The sequence below is a fragment of the Panicum virgatum genome, chromosome 2N (assembly GCF_016808335.1).
Source record: "Panicum virgatum strain AP13 chromosome 2N, P.virgatum_v5, whole genome shotgun sequence".
Taxonomy (NCBI): domain Eukaryota; kingdom Viridiplantae; phylum Streptophyta; class Magnoliopsida; order Poales; family Poaceae; genus Panicum; species Panicum virgatum.
Genome location: NC_053146.1, coordinates 31235248 through 31255099, shown reverse-complemented (window position 1 = coordinate 31255099; position 19852 = coordinate 31235248). Strand labels below are relative to the sequence as shown.

General features: G+C 47.0%; 2 protein-coding genes across 6 annotated transcripts; one reads left to right on the top strand and one right to left on the bottom strand.

The window, feature by feature from the left end:
* Window positions 1–277: 277 nt before the first annotated feature.
* Window positions 278–3768, bottom strand: LOC120660204. 4 transcript variants are annotated; one of them, XM_039938614.1, is made up of 5 exons: window positions 3478–3768; window positions 1905–2968; window positions 1172–1818; window positions 869–1089; window positions 278–783 (listed from the first exon to the last, which is right to left on the bottom strand). In XM_039938614.1, the coding sequence occupies exons 2-5, from the start codon at window positions 2610–2612 to the stop codon at window positions 695–697; spliced, it is 1665 nt and encodes a 554-aa protein (XP_039794548.1). In that variant the 5' UTR covers window positions 2613–2968; window positions 3478–3768; the 3' UTR covers window positions 278–694. The 4 variants fall into 4 exon arrangements, with proteins under 4 accessions (XP_039794548.1, XP_039794550.1, XP_039794547.1 ...); XM_039938616.1 differs by having other exon boundaries at window positions 278–1089; window positions 1905–2210; window positions 2627–2968; XM_039938615.1 differs by having other exon boundaries at window positions 633–771.
* A 212-nt stretch (window positions 3769–3980) lies between these two features.
* On the top strand, window positions 3981–8490 carry LOC120660203. Of its 2 annotated transcripts, none has more exons than XM_039938611.1 (4): window positions 3981–4535; window positions 4674–7160; window positions 7247–7334; window positions 7480–8490. In XM_039938611.1, the coding sequence occupies exons 2-4, from the start codon at window positions 6259–6261 to the stop codon at window positions 8275–8277; spliced, it is 1788 nt and encodes a 595-aa protein (XP_039794545.1). In that variant the 5' UTR covers window positions 3981–4535; window positions 4674–6258; the 3' UTR covers window positions 8278–8490. The 2 variants fall into 2 exon arrangements, with proteins under 2 accessions (XP_039794545.1, XP_039794546.1); XM_039938612.1 differs by having other exon boundaries at window positions 4030–4535; window positions 4674–7118.
* The last annotated feature ends 11362 nt before the right edge of the window (window positions 8491–19852 follow it).

Here is a 19852-nt window from a genome sequence, read left to right as displayed (position 1 = left end):
TAACGGAGGCTAACGGAGTTGCAAAAAGACTATTTTGCCCTTAGCTTAGATGAGAGAGCTACTGTACAGGGAGGGAAGAGGCCCACATGTCTGTGAGGCACAAGGTCTGTGCCCAGTACTTAGGGTCTCACGTGAGGGAGCCAAACCAGGTTGTTTTGATTTTATTTATTTAATTTCAGAGGCAATGGAAAATAAGGAAAACAATGGAATTAAATTAAAAATAAAAAACGCATAACAGCAATCATGATGAGTCCGTGAGGAAGATGAGCCTCTCCTATTGTGCTATTTTTTTAAGAGTTTCAAATATAACAGCAATAAGGCCATACCAAATACTTGTTCATTTCACCAACATGTCACTAACATAAGTACTAGGTATACAAGCCAACCAACATGTCACTAACATAAGTACTAGGTATGCAAGCCAGAAGTGTCTTAAAGAACATGACCATGGCATGAGACATCATAACAAAAGAAATAGTTCCTCCAGACCATAAGCACTGTGCATGCCAAAAGAAACTTATAAAAGTACTCTCAAAATAACACTGAGGAATCACACTTTATTCAAGCTGAAGTTGCTTCTTGCTTCTGGTATTTGAAGCTGGACTGGATGGGCTGGGTACTACAACTGGAGCCCTCCTTGGTGTAAGCTTTTTCTTGACGGCACATTTCTTCCTTGGTGTATGCACTGTCTGTTCTATGACTTCAGGGCACCCAATGTCACGAAGAAGAGGTGCAGGGTACACCACTTGGACAGGAAGAGGGTCATTGGATCTAGTTCCGGATTTTGTATACAAAGTAAGAAACATGTATCGGTGAGGTGATTGTAAAGGACAAAGTAGTGAAAAGCAAGAACAGATTAAGCCCACACCTGGTAGACCTAGTATCGGCAGTACTTGTTGAAGTAGTGGTTGCTGGCCCCTTTTTTTTGTGACACCTGTTTTTGTAGATGATTTTCTCTTCCTTGTCTTGTGGGTAGCATTGGCCACTGCCTCATTGTGTGGGAAGACCATCCCTGAAGCAGGAGTGGGCACAACAATACTCTCTGTGTTACAAGTAGTTGCTTTCTTGAGCTTTTTCTTTGGTGGACCCCTGAAATAAAAAATTTATTTGATATACAGGTGTAGTTATTAAAGCTAGAGAGGTAAAGTGAAGTAATGTATATGAAGTTTACCTCACAGCCTCCATTGCAGCTATATCTTCTGGGTTCCCATTCTTACATTTGTACCAGTGGTGCCCAAAGTCATGGCATATTGGGCACTTCGTTCTCTTCTTGCTGGTACTACCTCCCTCCAAAGCTGACTTCATCCTATTCTTTCTCCTTCCTCTAGCAGTTGACTTGAGCATTGGAGGATGCATGAAGAAGCCATGTGCGGCTTTGGGCCACATGGACTTGTCTAGAATACTAGGGATAGAACCTTCATATGCAACTCTGAATTTCTCAACTGAGTAATACTCATCGATATAGCCTTCTAAGTGAGCCCCAGAAATTGATGTGATGTAGGCAATGGCATATTTGCATGGTATTCCTGACCCTTGCCAAGCTCTGCAGATGCATGTCCTCTCAACTAAGTTGACTACAAACCTGTATGCAGTGGCCTCACGCTCCTTAGCACAAATTTCAGCAATGCCATCAGGTGAGCTTGTAATCACTTCAATGTCAAGGTTGTAACTGTCGTCCCTCAACTTTTGGACTATATGAGGCAAAATCTTGCCTTCAAATTTTTGGACAATCCTTTTCCTTTGATTCCATTTAATCAAGATCATCTGTCTAATTGTATCCATCAGGTCATCCAGGTGCTTGCTCTTGTGCTCCTTTACCTGCGAATATAGCAATCAATGGTTAGCAATTAATGCAAAAGATCTATTGCAACACAAAGTGATCTAAAATTGAACTTATTGCTTACCCATTTGTTGAAGGCCTCAGCCAAGTTATTGGTAATATAATCCACCTTTGACAGGGTGGAAAACTGGCTCCTGGTCCACAGTTTCTTGTGAGTTTCCTGAAGATATTTCATTGACTCTGGATTGTGTGCAGCCATTGCTTGATAATGTTTCTCAAACATGTAAGGGTTCCAAGAATATGCAGATTGCCACAAATGTTTATAAAAAATCTCACCACTGTACCTCTTCTTGAAATTCTGAACTAGGTGGTACATACACTCTCTATGTTCAGCTTGTGGAAAAACCTCACTGACCCCATTCATCACTGCCTGCCCACAATTAGTGCTGAATGTTAGGCCAACAGGGGTGCCTATAGCTTCCTTCAACCTCTCCATGAACCATACCCAATTTTCATTCGTTTCTGAGTCAATGACACTAATAGCTACTGGGTACATCCAGTTATGCCCATCAACTGCACAAGCTACGCACAACTGGCCTTTGAACCTTCCATTCAAAAATGTACTATCTACAACAAGATATGGCCTACAACCTCTTAGGAAACCATCAACACAGGGTTTCAAAGCAAAAAAGAGCCTATTGAATCTTGTTTTGTTGTCGATGGTTTGGTGATCAATTACAACAAAAGATCCAGGACTGCTTTTCTCTATCTGAGCCTTAAATCTATAAAGGTTGTCAAAACTTTTGTTCCAAGGGCCATAAATTTTATCCATAGCAAGAAGTTTACCTAGGTACACTTTCCTGTAGGTGATGTCAACTTTGTGAGTTTCCTTCAGCTTCTTTCTCAGCTCTGTGGGTCCCAAATTTCCATCTTCCTTTATGTTTTCCAAACATTTCAACCAAATCTTGGTCACAGCAAACTGGGATGTGGCCCTTTGTATCCATGCATGTGTAAAATAGTTTCACTAAGTCTCCATAATAGGGAGGAAACTTGTCAACAATTTCATTAATCAAATCTCTGAAATTGGTGAAGTCAGCATCTACGACTTTGTCCAAACAGTACCACCTACCACGACTTTTGGAATCAACAATCCGAATTTCTAGATTGAACTGACTATTTTCGTCCATCCTACAGATGAATAAAAGAGCCGAACATTACAATTCTGCAGTACATTCAAGTAAATGAAACAATCTAGAATGCCATCTAAAATTAATTACAAGAAGAGCATCCTAACAGTTTTTTTGTTTCTACGTTCATTTGGAACACATCTTAGTCTAGTACCACAGAAATTACTGCTCCCATCTTAGTCTAGTACCACAGAAATTACTGCTCCCGCATCAAGAACAAAACCAATGCTTAGAGAATAAATTAGATGTGTACTCCCTCCATTTTCGATTCTAAGGCGCCTTCTAAGGCGCCCAGGCGTGGAGCGCAGAGACAAGGGGAAATCTGCAGGTAGCGCTAGCTTTAAACGTTGCATCGATAGCTTAATCAATGCAAGCCATGTTGCAGCACTGCATGACCACAAGCCACATTGCCAATTAATGAGGCGGGTACCGAGACTAAGCAGTTGTAGTACCGAGACGTCGCGCCCAACATAAACGAAAACGGAGAACGAGAACGGAGGGAGTACACACCTCAAAGAAGTAGAGGATGGCAGCTCGCACGGCGGCCGGGGCGAGGGCGCGACCAGCCCCAGCTCGGGGCGGATCCACCGCTTGTGCCTGGCTCCCCGCGTGGCGCGAGGACCCCACGCACGCACGGCGTGCCCGCGCGGCGCGGCGCTGCGTGCCTGCCCGCCTGCCTGGCGCGCGGGGCGAGGAGCCCACCCGCCCGGTGAAAGGGAGAAGGCCACGCAGATCTGGGGCGCGCGGCGGACGCTTAGGGTTCGTCGATAGGGAAAAGAGTGGCAGAGGGATTTCAACGGACACGAATGGGAGGTGGCCGGCTCGGTCCGGTTACGAGCTGGGCATTTTACTCATAGGGGCACAATGGACATTTCGCCTGCTGAATTCTAATTGTCAGAGCTCTTGTACCGTTATCTTTTAACAGAATATGGATGGAAGAGTACAGAGGCAAAAGCATGACATAGAGGTAACACCAAACTTTTTAGAGATATAGGGGTCATGTGAAATTTAGTAAGGCCATACGGCTAGAAGTCTCCGAAAGACGCGACGCCCTTCTCCCCATCGCGCCCCAGAAGCCTGACGCCGCCGCCCTTACCCCATCGCGCCCCAGGAGCCGACGCCGCCGGCTGGATCCCACGGCGCCGGCAGCAGCCCCACCCCGTCCCCAACGCGCCCTACTGGAGCTCGACAACACCCCGGTTTGCCCGCGCCTGCTGGAGCCCGACGCCGCCGGCCGGAGGCTGCCACCGCCGGCTGGATCCCACGCCGCCGGCAGTAGCTCCGCCCCGCCCCATGAGCTCGACGCTAGCTGGCTGCAGCTCCAGGCCGCTGGGCTTCACGGGCACAATGTTGGGAACGCCCCCAGGAGCCCGGCGCCACCAGTAGGAGGCCTCTGGCGTCAGGATCCCGATGCCAACGGCAGTTGCCCGCCCCCGCCTCTGCCCCCAGGAGCTTGACGCCTGGCTGCAGCTCCAGGCCGCCGGGCTTCACAGGCTCAACCACTAGGAACGCCCCCAGGAGCTCTGGGATCCAGAGACTGCCCCATCCCCTTCGATTAGGAAGGAAAGGTACATATGAGACAAACTTATATTTTAGTTTTATATATTGAATTGGAACCATAGATTGGAAGTGATAGAAATAGGCAAATAGTAGTTGGGCAACGATCACTTGTTGATTCCTTGCCTGTCTATTTCAATTTGTTGCAGATGGAAAGAACTTGGATGAATTGTAGGTTGTTTAGCAAGGAGCATCAGGATGGGGTCACTGAGTTCATGAACTTTGTTTCAGAAAATTTGAGTGGCAATCAGGAGATATTATGCCCATGTCGTAAGTGTTTGAATCGGTTAAATGAACATAAAGGAGATGTGGAGGATCACTTACTTATCTACGGGATGTCTAACACATACACTATGTGGATACATCATGGAGAAGGAGAACCAGTAGTCATGATAACTGAAAATGTTGAGCATTTGAATGAAGATATTGGCTGCAATGTTGAGCATTTGATTGAAGATGTCCTAGAAGATGAGCCTCAAGATGACCCAGAAGATGATCAAATGTACCGTATGGTACAAGATCTGTACCCAGATCAAAATCATGGACCAAGAACGAAGTCAAAGTTTGCCACCATATTAGAAGAGATGAAACAGGTGCTACACCCTGATAGTCCCTATACTAGGTTTTCTTTTGTGGCGAAGTTGCTCCATATCAATTCATTTTACAGAATCAGCAATGTTGGATTCAGTGCTCTATTAGACTTGTTAAGGTCGGCATTTCCAAATTGTTCTATCCCTGCATCTTATGCTGAAGCGAAGAATATTATTTGTGCATTAGGACTTGGATATGAGTCAATACACGTGTGTCCGAATATGTGGTGCTTCAAGATGGAAGGATGCAGATAATCGAAGGCAGATTCCAGAAAAGGTTCTAAGTCATTTTCCTTTGATTCCAAGGTTGAAGAGGATGTTTAGATCCAAAGAACTTTCAGCTCAAGCACAATGGCACAAGTTGAAGAGGAAACCAGCGGACAATGAGCTTAGCCATCCTGCTGATGGTGAGGCATGGAAGGATTTTGATAGGAAGTATGAATGGTTTGCAAATGATCCACAAAATATCCGACTTGGCCTCGCTACCGATGGGTTTAATCCATTCGGGAAGATGAGCTCCTCATATAGCATGTGGCCAGTATTTCTTATCCCTTACAACTTTCCTCCATGGCAATGTATGGAGCAATCCAACTTCATGATGTGCCTACTTATTCCTGGTCCGTCGTGCCCAGGAAAGGATATGGATCTCTTTCTGCAGCCGCTGGTTGAAGAATTGTTAAGTCTCTGGAGTGGTGTCCCTACTTTGGATGCATTGACCGGGAAAGAATTTGATCTTCACGCTGCAGTCATATGGTGCATTCATGATTATCCGGCATTGAGCACACTTTCAGGTAGAATAACTAGAGGTTACTATGCTTGTATTCGCTGTGATAAAAATCCTTGCTTCAAAAGACTTAGGAACAAGATTTGCTACATCGGCCATCGCCGTTTTCTTCCAGTGGACCATATTTGGAGAAGAAAGAAAGATTTTGATGGTCAGACTGAAGATCGTGCACAGCCTGAAGAATTTACTGTGGATGAGTTGATGCAATAATTGGCATGGGTGGAACATGTAAGACTTGGGAACCATCCTAATAACAAAAGGAGAAAGAGGGTACAAGAAGGTCAATGCTGGAAGAGTAGGTCGATTCTATGGGACTTGCCATATTGGTCTACTTTGAAGCTACGCCACAATCTTGATGTTATGCATATTGAGAAAAATATATGTGAAGCACTTCTCGGTACATTGCTCGACATCGCAGGCAAGTCAAAGGACTCTATTTCTGCGAGGCTTGATTTGGAAGATATGGGTATAAGGAAAAAATTACACTTGAAGGCTAATGGGAATTCATACTCTGTTCCACACGCTCCATATAAGATGACTAAAGCTCAGATAAGTGCTTTCTGTGCTTTTATAAAGAATGTCAAACTCCCAGATGGATATGCCTCCAACTTAGCAAGGTGTGTTAGTGTTGATGAATGCAAAGTACAAGCATTGAAAACTCACGATTGTCATATCCTTCTCCAAAGAATATTACCAGTCGGTCTCCGAGGAATCATGCATAAGGAAATATGTGAAGCAATTGCTGAATTTGGTAACTTTTTCCAGCAAATTTGTGCTAAGAAATTGAAGTTAGATATCTTGAACCGGATGAGAGGTGAAATCCCAATAATAATGTGCAAGCTTGAGAAAATTTTCCCGCCTGCCTTTTTTGATGTGATGGAGCACTTGTGCATTCACTTAATTGATGATGCAATCCTAAGAGGTCCAGTTCAATATGGATGGATGTACCCTGTAGAACGTAGGTTGTTGACCTTGAAACATTTTGTGAGGAACATGGCAAGGCCTGAGGGCTCCATTGCAGAGGCATATATGGCAAATGAGTGCTTGACTGCTTGCTCAAGGTATTTTGATGATGTTGACACTAGGCACAATCGTGAGGGCAGGAACAAAGAGCGTGTTCCTAGGAGTACATGTGGTTTATCTATTTTCCATCATGGAGCAAATCTGTTGGGGGCACCGAGGCTTACATATGATGCGAAGGATTATGACAGGATGGTCTGGTATGTCCTCAACAATACTAAGGAGGTCGAGTCATTTATAGAGTATGTCCTTCAATAATGCACCTATTTTAATTTGTCTATCATATAAAATTTTAGCTCTCACATGGGAATTATGCACCTGTTTGCAGGATTTATAGGAAGGAGTTAGAAACTGCTGGCAATCGTAATGTTGAGGGGAACCTTGCTAAGGAATTTCCAGGATGGTTTAGGAAATACGTGAGTCATTATTTAAGTATTTTCAGTTTTGGCTATGAGATGATGTCATTATTTAAATATTTTCAGTTTTGGCTGTGAGATAACATGTCATCATTTAAGTAGTTTCAGTTTAGGAAAGATCTTGCTAATATATATTTTACTGCAGCTTGCTACCCGGAGGTTTGTGAATGGAGAACAAATCAACGAAGACCTATATGCATTGGCGAGTTTACCAGATCTTAGACTTCGTATATTTTCAGGTTGTATTGTCGATGGTGTCCGATATCACACCGTGGAGTGTGAGAGCAGTAGACGAACACAGAATAGTGGAGTCATGGTTGAGGGGTCACATAATGGAGAAGACATAGACTTTTATGGTCAGCTGAAAGAAGTATTACAGTTGCAATACAACTCCGACGCTAGCAACCAAAGGACACTGGTGTTATTCAAGTGTGATTGGTTTGATACCTGTAGCAAGAAGTCTAGGATGAAGAATGGTGGATATTTCAAAAGCATCAGCCATGGCAGTTGTTGGTACAAGGATGATGCTTTCATCCTTGCAACACAGGCAACAAAGGTTTTCTACTTGGATGATAACAAGCATGGTGAACCCTGGAAAGTTGTTCAAAAATTTTCACATCGGCACTTGTGGAATGTGAATGAAGAGGAAAATGAAGACATGCAAGAGGGAGGGGTTGATCTGACATACCAAGATGATGAGCAGGAAATATCTCAAGTTGAAGCTCAGGAAGGATGTTCGATTGATGAACAGCCAGTCAATGAAGAAGACGGTATCAATGTAGAGGCGTCCCTAGTTGATCAGATTCGTAGGCAACGGGAACCGGAAGTTGAAGAACATGACCTGTACAATGAAGATGATGATACCTTAGGGCAATATGATAGTGAAAATGAATGTGGAAGTATGATCCCTGTTGATGATGGTGAGTACAGTGATGTCGAGTAATTGATATATGTGAATCTGAGTTGTGATGAAATTGTTGTTTTTAAACAGCTCCTAATGTGTCTTAGAAGCTGTTGTATTTGTTAGCCGCAAAATAATTATGGTTTGTGAACTCAGTTATGTAAGCTCCTTAGTTATTGTGACATGTGAATTCCAATGGTGCTATGTTGATCTGCATATTTCTTGGCACTGCAATTTTGGTGCCATTTGTTGCTATCATTTTTTTGTGGAATATCTGTGCCATTTTTGAGAAGTCATATCATCTCAGTTTGTTCCCCCAGTCTAATTTTCAGATTTTATACATGGTGTTCTGTAAAAATATAGGTGTTCACAGGTGACCAAACAAGACAAAATCATCTTGGCGTATGGGTGTGCTGTATGGGTGTGCTGACCAAACGACAAAATCTATGTTTGCTAATAATTGTTCCTGCCCAGGGCATGCAACTTGAATAAAAATGGGGAAACCTGATCCCTCATTCCCTGAACTGGACACATACTGAATTCAGTGAACTGAATCACTGAACAAACCTGAACTTACATATTGTTAGTTACATGGAAAAAATGTATTTAGACCCATAACATAAATATATTTACATTTTTATTCACAAGGATCCTAAAAAATAAGTTCGAAAATGAAAGGCAATGTCGAAAATTGAAGTCTATCTGAGGAAAGAAATGGATTATGATGTGCAAACATTAAAGTTTGAGTTGAAGTGTATGAAACAATGTGTACACGTGTTCTTTCTGTGAATAATGTGTGCAAAGAAAGTTGCGAAATCTTGTGAAACTTTTTTGTTAATCTTTTCCATCCATAAAATGGTTCCATGCCAAAGTTTAGAATTTTTTGAGCAAATTTAAATATTACGACAACTATTTGATAGTGGTTTGGGGATATATGTTTGAATTGTCTCTGGAAGGAAGTTAAATTTTTTTATTTTTATAAAGGAAATGGGCTAAAATATATGAAATACAGTTAAATATGAATTTTGCACAAATTTTTGAATAATCTTTGGTGCAATGTAGTTCAAATTGGAATTTCTTTCCATAAGTAGACAAAAATTAAATTAAGTGGTAGAAAATAACAAATGTGTTCCGAAAAAGTTGAGAATTCTCCGCAACAACTTACATATTGTTAGTTACATGGAAAAATGTATTAGACCCATAACATAAATATATTTACATTTTTATTCACAAGGATCCTGAAAAATAAGTTCGAGAAAACGGCGTTTGGAGTTGTGTAGCGAAAATGGCCTCTCATGCCATATTTCAATATAATGTTTTGGCGATTGATGACACACACAACACTTGGACTAATATGATTGTTAAGATGAACATTCCCAGGCTTTTAGGTTCAAGTGATGACAAAGAGAAGATAGGCGTAGCTAGGCCCAAAGGGCCGCCCCTACGGGGGTTCCGCTACGGGGGTCGAGGGGGAGCCGCCCCTCGCGGGTCTCAGGGCAGCGCCCTGAAAGCTCTTCGGTCCAAGGGACAAGAATTGAGGCATTTTGGTATCATCGGTTAAACCGACGTAGGGCGAAATGAACTCACCGGTGCAATCACAGAGAAGGTCTGCGGGCTAGGGTTTAACACCGGATTAACCGACGTTGAAGAAAATGTATACGTCGGTGCATTGGCAGATGAAGACCGAGGAAATTACATACACCGGTTGAACCGACGATGCATCGGTCAATTGCATCGGTTCAGTTGTCCAGAGAGGTGGTTTTTTGGAAGAACGTGAAGAAGTTACAATCACCGGTTAAACCGACGCTAATTTTACATACATCGGTTGATTGCATCGGTTAAACCGGCGATACACCGGTTAATTGCTAACGGCTAGTTTTTCAAGTAGCAGTTTACATACACCGGTTGAACCGATGATGGCTTTTGGGGTACGTCGGATTAACCGGCGTTAAGCACATTTCTGGCAGCTTTTCTCCAACGGCTATATTTGCTTGTGCTGTCTATATATGCCCCCAAGGCCGGGTCATTTGAAAATGTTGGAGTTCAAGGAAGTATACAAGAGCTAAAGATCATCTCCAACCACCATAGAGCTTCATTGTACATCATATAGGCTTACGCACACTTGTGAGAGTGCTTAGTGCTTGTAATAGGGATTAGTTCTTGCGAGAGCTCCCTTGAGAGAAGTCTTGCTGCGGCAAGCAACTTGTGATCCGTCGTGTGACCCTCCGTCTTGGTGTGGAGTGGCAACGACACTTTGTGCGGGGGAAGAGGAGGCCCCCTCCTTGGTGGAGAAGCTCCGTAGTGGATTACGGCCGGGTGACCGAGAGAGACGGTGGCGGTGCACGAGACTTGGTGTCTTAGGGGCACTTGCCTTTGCTTGCCGGCATCGCCTTGGTGGCGTAGTGCAAGACGATGATCGGAAGAGCCTCGGTGTCCCGTGGACGTAGGCGTTTGTGCCGAACCACGTTACATGACCGTGTCTACTCGGGAGTTTGCATCCCTCTTGCACTTACCTCTTTACTTACCGCATTACGTTTCCGCATTTACTCTATCTTGCGTACCTTTACTTTCCTAGTTAGTTTGATTATGATTGGCTAGGTTGCAAGTCTTTTAGGGGTAAGTAGAGAGTAGCATAGATAAACCTTAGTCATAACTAGCATGTATAGGACGTGTTAGGTTTATCTTATGCAAGTAGTTTGAGCCCTAGGTTAAAAAGCGATTAGCGACCCTATTCACCCCCTCCCCCTCTAGGGTCGGACACCCCGGTGATCCTTACAAGTTGCTCTAAGGTATTTAAGAAATAAAAAATAAGTTATTTGCAAATAAGGTGACAATGTAAATGCACAAATATCTTTAGTATGGTAAATGAAAGGCAATGTCGAAAATTGAAGTCTATCCGAGGAAAGAAATGGATTATGATGTGCAAACATTAAAGTTTGAGTTGAAGTGTATGAAACAATGTGTACACGTGTTCTTTCTGTGAATATTGTGTGCAGAGAAAGTTGCAAAATCTTGTGAAACTTTTTTGTTAATATTTTCCATCCATAAAATGGTTCAATGCCAAAGTTTAGAATTTTTGAGCAAATTTAAATATTACGACAACTATTTGATAGTAGTTTGGGGATATATGTTTGAATTGTCTCTGGAAGGAAGTTAAAATTTTTCATTTTTATAGAGGAAATGGGCTAAAATATATGAAATACAGGTAAATATGAATTTTGTACAAATTTTTGAATAATCTTTGGTGCAATGTAGATCAAATTGGAATTTCTTTTCATAAGTAGACAGAAATTAAATTAAGTGGTAGAAAATAACAAATGTGTTCCGAAAAAGTTGAGAATTCTCCGCAACAACTTACATATGTTTAGTTACATGGAAAAAATGTATTTAGACACATAACATAAATATATTTATATTTTTATTCACAAGGATCCTATTATTAGATACTTTAAAAATAGACAGCAAGAAGGAAGATATACGTACACAGGCCAGCCCATTCGAGCAAAATTAGTCCAGCCCGCTACTATTTTTCGCTTCCCGCCGACCCGTGCGAGCCAAAACAGTCCAGCCCGCCGCTATTTTTCGCTCCCCGCCGACCCGGCGTTTTTTTATATTTTTGAAAATTGTTTTTTACATAAATATATTTTCGGTTTCACAATTTACAGGTTTATACCCCTACCGCCCGGCAGGGGGAGGCAGGGGGCCTACCGTCCCCTGCCGGGCGGTAGGGGCTTATATGTAATTAAAATGTATGTTTTATCGCATGGAGGTCCCTATCACCCGGCAGGGGGGCGGCAGGCTCCCCCCAATATAAAAGCCGAGGTGGGCCCACCCCACCTGCATTTGCAGCAAACAACATCCATAGAGGCAAATGCAGGTATTGGGAGGGCCCTCGGCTTTTATATTGAGGGGAGCCTGCCGTCCCCCTGCCGGGCGGTAGGCCCCTTGCCGGCGATAGGGCCTCCATGCAATAAAACATAAATTTTAATTACATATAGGCCCCTACCGCTCGACAGGGGGGCGGCAGGGGGCCGCCCGCCCTGCAGACGGGCGGTAGGCCCCCTGCCGCCCTCCTGCCGGACGGTAGGGTTATAAACCTGTAAATTGTGAAATCGAAAATATATTTCCGTAAAAAACGATTTTGAAAAATATAAAAATAAAAAAACGCGCCCACCCGTGCGAGCCAAAACAGTCCAGCCCGCCTCTGCTTTTTCATGGAAAAAGACAATAATGCCCCTACCAGCTATGCCACCGCTCAGCCCAGGTGAGGGCATTTTCGTACAAGGCTAACAGGTACGCTAGATATAGTACAGAGCTAACCTAGAATCCCCCCGTTCCCAAATTTCATTTCACCCCACACAGCCAGCCGCCACTCCCCCCCTTCCTTGTCTAGCGACGAGGACGCCAGCGGCGAGGCCTCGTCAGCGCGGCCTATGTTTGCTGTTCCAGATGAGAAGGAAGATGCCCCCGGGGAGGAAGATAGCAAGAGCATCAATGGCGGTCCCAGGTACGTCCTTAGGGTTAGTTCTGGGTTATTCGTCCTTAGGGTTATGGGGTACGGCGAGGCCGCGAGCGCCAAGGCCAGAGGCTTTTTTCCTCTTTAATAAACAGATCAATGTTCCTCTATTTGATTGCAAGGCCGCACTGTTAACTGATGTTGAGAAGGAGAGGTCTCAGAATATCATGAGGCTTAATCAGAGGCTGCAACAGTTGGGTGTCAAAAGACTAGCACAAATTGTTCACCAGTCAAATGCTAGGAAGAAGAGTAAGAACAGGGACGATCATGGCCAGCGTGTCGCGAGAGGAGCATCATCCAAGAGGGTGCTGGCACCTGACCATTTGGAACAAACAAGGTGCACTAGGCAGAGTCTTGCGAGGGAAAAAGCAGCAGCTGCCCTAATCCCAGTTGAAGCAACAGAGGTGCCACCACCAGATTCTACTTCAATCCAGAATGAGGAAGGGATGGACATTGCTGAAGAAGGCAAGTGCTTTAACTATTTATTTCAATGTCAATTTGTGTGATCTGATTCATTCATAATAGTCGCATGAATCTTATTATTGATAATAAGGTTTTGAAATGTATTATTTAGGCACTCTAACTGCATATACACAAGTGGAGCAACGGGGACTGAGTATGGGCATAGAACTGGATAGCATAACTAGAGGTTTACGGACTAGGATACCGGTCGTTATAAAGGAGGGGAAACGAAGGCCGGAGGCACCTATGCAAGCTGCAAAGCTAGCTTCTGAGGGTGGGATCATAATTAGGCAGCATATACCCATATATACAAGTTGGAAAGAGTACAAGAAGGACGAAGCATAGTCACAGGATTCGGAGTCGATGCCTCGTCCCATGACCCGGGAACGCCGTTCCGATTCGAGGGTCGGGGTCGAAGAGGATCAGTGTCCCATTCAAGGTTGGATCGCGTCCTGGTTTGAAAGGGGTCGCAGCCCCATTGTTTGCAGATTTAATTGGGATAAGGAGGTTAAGAACAGTGGATTGGTGTGGTTTTTATTAGAAAATGAGCTGAATACGTGTAGCATGATCTAAATGTACTCTTTTTTACGTTTCTTATATGTTTGGGCAGATTAATTTCTTCATTAGTAGCACATATATAGTTTTTGTTTTTATAAAGACACATGGACCCGAAGATATCGACCCCGATGAATCAGTGTCGCGTTCCACATAATAATTTATCGTTCTATAGAGGTATACCCCCTTCGTACCATAATTTTATAAAGTGACGATCCTCGACCCCGTTCCTCGACCCGGTTGACCCAGGAACTTTGTGACTATGGGACGAAGGCCAATTGAACAACTTCAAAGGCAAACTAGCTGTAAGACGCTATTTGAGTAGTTCAATCTATGCTAATTCTGTTCTTTGCATTTTGAAATACTAATGTTATGCTATTCAATGTATAGATAAAATTCAGTATTAATGGTGAACAGGAGAATGTAACTTTTGTGTGTGCTGACATGCTAAAGGGTGGAACACGCCAAATGAGGTATAGGATCAAGAAGAAATACTTTGATGGGGTAGCGGCCAATCAAGTTAGGACTACATCACCATGTTCATCTATGAATGATGCACAATGGAAAAAATTGGTAGACATGTGGTCAGACCCAAAACACAAGGTATGGTTTAAGCCAAAATGAGTCTGCTAGTTGTATTTGAGCACTATATCAGATTTGTGTTGTTTCCTTTTGTAGTTCACTCAATGCATTCAGATAGTGATACAACCTGATTAAATTGTGATGAAAATCTGATTTGAGTGGTTGGCAAATTAAATGCATTGATTTGAGTGGTTTCTCTGCATAGTTCTTCGTCATTCAGGTTTCCTGCTGCTCTGTTCCAGTTAGCTTGCTTGAATGTGATGCTCTGTTCCAGCCAGGTTTCAACCTGGAGTTTTACTGCCATTCTTCGCAATCATTTTTTTTTGTGGAATGTGAGAGGTCTTCATTGTTCCAGTCAGGTTGCTGGAATATATTTGTGTAGTTTTACTATCAATTTTAGGCCAAAATGTGGCATGATATGATACCTGCAATATCATTAATTTATTTGTAGGCTTAGTCTTAGATTGAAAGCATTGCTCCTTAATCTATTTGTAGGTCATAGTATGTGTCGGTACTCTGTAGTAGGGATACCCACTCTTACTGCAGCAAGGTAGGACCTGCGTAGTTATCTGTAACTGCGTGGAAGGGACAGAATAGCCAGGCCCCACGGGCCAGGCTCTTCCCTCACTAGGCCAACGGCCCCGGGCCCGCTCCCCGCCTGGGGGCGGGTCCGGAGACGCCATGTGCCTCTAAGCAAGGGAAGACCCGAGCTGACGGCCGGGACCTCGGACCCCCATAGGGGTCCGGGACCTCCTGCGCCCGCCCGGACCCCCCTTTTCTCGCATAGGGGTCCGGGGCTGTCACGTGGCCCAAAGGCACGGGCTCGAGCGCGAGCCTTCCGCTGGAAGACTCGCGCGCCCACTGCATTTATTGCAAGTGGACAAGGCGTGCTCTGCCGCCGCGGTATGCGAGACAGCTTTTGTCAGGCCTCACTGTGCACCGCGTATTACCAAGGTGCACAGTGCAGTCGCCTGTGCCGCGCCCGCGCAGAGCCCGTCTGCCGCATTAAATGGATACGACGGCACGACACTTTTCCATCATGCCGCCTACGCCGCTCCCTACACAGCCGTTCAGCTACGTGGCAGACGACGCCACTAGCTACGTCTGGCATCGTCCCGACAAGACGGCGCCCGGACATGACGACGAGGGACACCAGGAGCAGGCAAGGGACTACAGAAGAGAGATCCCCGCTGCCTGCGACGCCATGATGTATGAACAGTACGTTAGTTTATACTACACCGTTGGGCCCACTTGTCGGGGACCCAACAGCCATGTAAGCGCCTCCCTTGAGATATAAAAGGGAGGCGCTCGCTGTGCACAAGACATCTTCAGACAGACACAAGCTCTCCACACACACCAGCCTGGGTGAGCCCCCTCGCTCTGGTGAAAAGGCAATACAACACACAGTGGACGTAGGGTATTACGCTCCGGCGGCCTGAACCACTCTAAATCTTGCTGTGTTCATCGTGTTCTTAAGGGAGATCGATCTAGACTAGCTAACCCCCGAGTATACACCCTCTGGGCTAGGGCGGGTGCCTTCCGCCACCCGGCTGTGGTTTGCAGCACCACGACATTTGGCGCCTCAGGTAGGGGACTTTAGCTGGTCGCAGTTCTTCTCTTCTTCGTCCCCATGGTTCGCGTGGACGACGTGGAGATGACGGAGGGTGTGGCGTCCTCCAGGGGCAACTGTGCCTGCGGAGCAGCCACCGTCGGTGGCAGCGCGCGCTGCTCGCCGGCAAGAGTCAGGGCGCCCATCAAGGGCCCCCTCACAAGCTGCGAGCGGCGGAGCGCTGACAGCGGCTAGGGAGTTGCTTCGCAACCCCCCGGCTGAGGCAGCCTCGCCAGACGCCCTGAAGCAGTGGCGGGACGACGTTGACCGTCTCCTCCACCTTGTTCAGGCCTCCCCCAGTTCTGCAAGGACTGGGCAACGACCTCCGCCCGGCAACGCGGTGGTACCTTACCACCAGCGTCAGGGCGGTGCGTCGGCGTCCGTGCGCTCCCCTACCGTGAGGGGTGCACGAACAGAAGACTAATCATCAAGCAGGTCCGAGGGGATTGCAACTGCAACAATCTCCAGCTCGCGGCATACCTCATACACGTGAGGAAGCTCGAGAAGGACTTCGACGCCTTGGAACTACAACATGTTCCCCGTGAGCACAACTCAGCAGCAGATGATCTCTCTGCGAGAGCATCTACCTGGGCACCCGTGCCCGAGGGTGTCTTCGAAAGACGGCTGCTGAGACCTACTGCCCAGCCTGCCGAGCTGGGTGAAGGGGTTCAAGCTAGCACCTCAAAGCCAGCGGTCCCGGCAACACTCCACCTGTGGTGCCCAACCTGGGCCATGTGCCCTGTCGAGGATCCTGGTGACCTCGCAGGGCCACACCCACCTACTCAGGGAGCTCCCGATGCATGGATCTCCGAGATCCGGGACTACCTGAAAGATAACATCCTCCCTGATGACGATGTGTCCGTTGAGCGCATAGTCCGATTGGCTAAACACTACGCGGTGGTAGAAGGGGATCTCTACCGCCGTGGCGCCAACGGTGTCCTCATGCGGTGCATTTCCCAGGGAGAGGGCCGCGAGTTGCTCGCGGAGATCCATGGAGGCGAGTGCGGAAGTCATTCCTCCTCTCGCACGTTTTTTGGCAAGGCCTTTCGGCATGGCTTCTACTGGCCAACAGCACTCCAGGATGCGACTGAGCTGGTAAGGTCCTGCAAAGCATGCCAATTCCATGCAAAGCAAATTCACACCCCGGCTCAAGCTCTGCAGATGATTCCGCCCTCATGGCCATTCGCTGTGTGGGGTGTGGATATCCTGGGGCCATTCCCCCGGGCTGTTGGCGGGTACCGGTTCCTCTATGTCGCCATCGACAAGTTCACCAAGTGGCCGGAAGTTACCCCTGTGGTGAATATCACTAAGAAATCAGCAGTCGCCTTCCTCAGATCCATTGTATGCAGATTTGGCGTCCCAAGCCGCATCATCGCGGATAACGGGACCCAATTCAAAAGCAGACTCTTCCAAGAGTACTGTGAGGACATTGGCATCCAGCTATGCTTCGCGTCCGTAGCACATCCTCGCAGCAATGGACAAGTTGAGAGAGCGAATGCAGAGATCCTCAGGGGACTCAAGACCCGCACCTATAACTGCTTGAAGAAGCATGGTGCCAAATGGGTTGACGAGCTTCCATGCGTGCTATGGGGCAATCGGACCACACCCAGCCGAGCCACCGGGGAGACTCCGTTCTTCCTGGTCTACGGGGCTGAAGCATGCCTTCCCCCCAGAAATTCACCTGGGCTCACCACGGGTTCAGGCCTTTGACGAATCAATGCAGGAACAACTGCGGCGCGACGACGTGGACTTCGTTGATGAGCGAAGGTGGCGAGCAGCAATCCGAAATGCACGCTACAACCAGGCGCTAAGGCGCTATCATCAACGGTTCGTGCACGGCAGGGAGCTCCGGGCTGGCGACCTCGTCCTCAGACGGATCCTGAGCCGAGCAGGGCTCCACAAACTTTCCCCCAGCTGGGAGGGGCCCTTCAAGGTTACAGAGGTATGCCGGCCCGGATGCGTTCGCCTCGCCACAGAAGATGGAGTGCCGCTGCCCAACCCATGGAACATAGAGCATCTGCGTAAGTTTTACACCTAGGCAGAGCCGGGAAATAATCCTTTCCTTTGTAATAAGATAGAGTTACCGTGCGGCCCAGAGCGGTTGGGGGCCACCCTCGTAAACCCGACCTCTGGCATCCATCGCACCGTCGGCTAACGCGCGGCCCAGAACGGTAGAGGTCCGACCTCGTGAACCCGGTCTCTGGCATCCATCGCGCAAGCCATGTACAACAAGATTGCAAAGGAAATAATTTTTCCCAGTTCTGTCTTTGTGTCAAAATTTAAATTCGCATGCTGATTCTCAAGTTTTTACCTCTCTAACCCCCGCGAGGACCTCTGACTTTGTTGCTACAACTAAGATCTGAGCTGAGTTGCTGGACTGCCGTACAGATCCGGACCCTCTTGCTGCTGGAGAAGAGTCCAGACCCTTAGGGACCTACTCTGGAGAGCGGGTGCTTGTTTCCTGGGGTGGTCCGGAATCTTGTGTAGCCGCTTAGCTGGTTCCGTACCCAAAAGCCTACACACTCCACCCTGTAACAAGTACTCTAGTACCTGGAGTCGGGTAATTAAGGGCCCGGACCCCGTTCCAGCTCAAGAGTTGGTTTCCTAAGTCCAGCACGGCATGTCCAGTCCTATATCTCAAAAGATCGAGTACAACAAAGTGACCTTACCACTGTTGCGAGAGGCATGGGGTGATGAAGCCAGGTCCGGGAAGATCGTGCTGTTTCCTGGAATGGTCCGGAGCCTTGTGTAGCGCCTTAGCCTGGTCCCGTACCCTAAGCCTACACACTCCACCACTCTGTAACAAGCGCTGAGCAACCTGGACCTGCGCATCTAGAGCCCCGGACCTTGTACCAGCCTAGCACTGGTCACGGATGAGTCCCGCGGGCCTGTTATTAAGCTGTAAATTTGAAGTGGTACACATGTTAAGCCCTGACTGGTGGTAGCCAGCCTCAAACTATTGAGCCTACCTACCAGGGGGTCCTAGCATCTGCTTCAAAGCCTTCATGCAGGTCAAGGTCCAGTCTCAATGGTAGACAGACTCAAAACAACTGAGTCTATCTCCCAGGGGGCCCGGAGCATCCGCTTTGTTCCACACATCACGAACGGATTCTGCATGCGTCAAGCAGCTAAGTTGCAGTATCATTGCTACTGTATAAGTGAGCTTGATTCTTTTCTCTGTAGTCCTGTATACTACACAGGGAACAAGGCGCTTGCTCGTCTTACAGACTATGCAGCCCTATGCCAAGGAGGTCCGGAGCATCTCCTACGGCTCACGTGGCAGACAGGTCCAATCAATTGAACCTATCCGCCAGGGGGCCAGGGCGCCGGGGCGCTGCATATCGCAAATCAACAACAGACAAACAGCTAAGTTGAAGTTTCTTCTACTTCAAAAATTTCAGCTAATACAAAGTTTGTTACATAATGCAAAAGGAAAAAGGTACAATGCCCCGCTCAAGGGTCCGCAGGTTCCCGCTTGAAGTAGGCGGCAACGAAGTCAACGACCTCTCGCACGCTGTCTCGAGCGGCGGCCTCCGTCTCCGCTACAGGGCCATTGACCACGGGCGCCAGCGACATGGCCGGGTCATGGCTCCGGAGGCAGGTCAGGATGTGCTCCGCCACCATCCGGATCAGCTCGCGGCCCTCGGTTTCGAGCTGCCCAGCAAGGACCGGCCCCAGGCGCTGGAGCCTATCCGAAGCAGAGCTCAGCACTGGGAGAGCGTCAGCTATCGAAGCTGGCGGCTCCGCCACCTGGATCGGGCTCATTCCAAATGGCACCAGTGCGAGGCTCGCTTCGGCCGCCCAGTCAGCGATCCGCTGGGCTCCCGCGCGCTGGTCCTCCTGGTGCTTCCGGACCGCCTCCTGGACCGCCTCTTGCACCCGGGTGTCTAGGG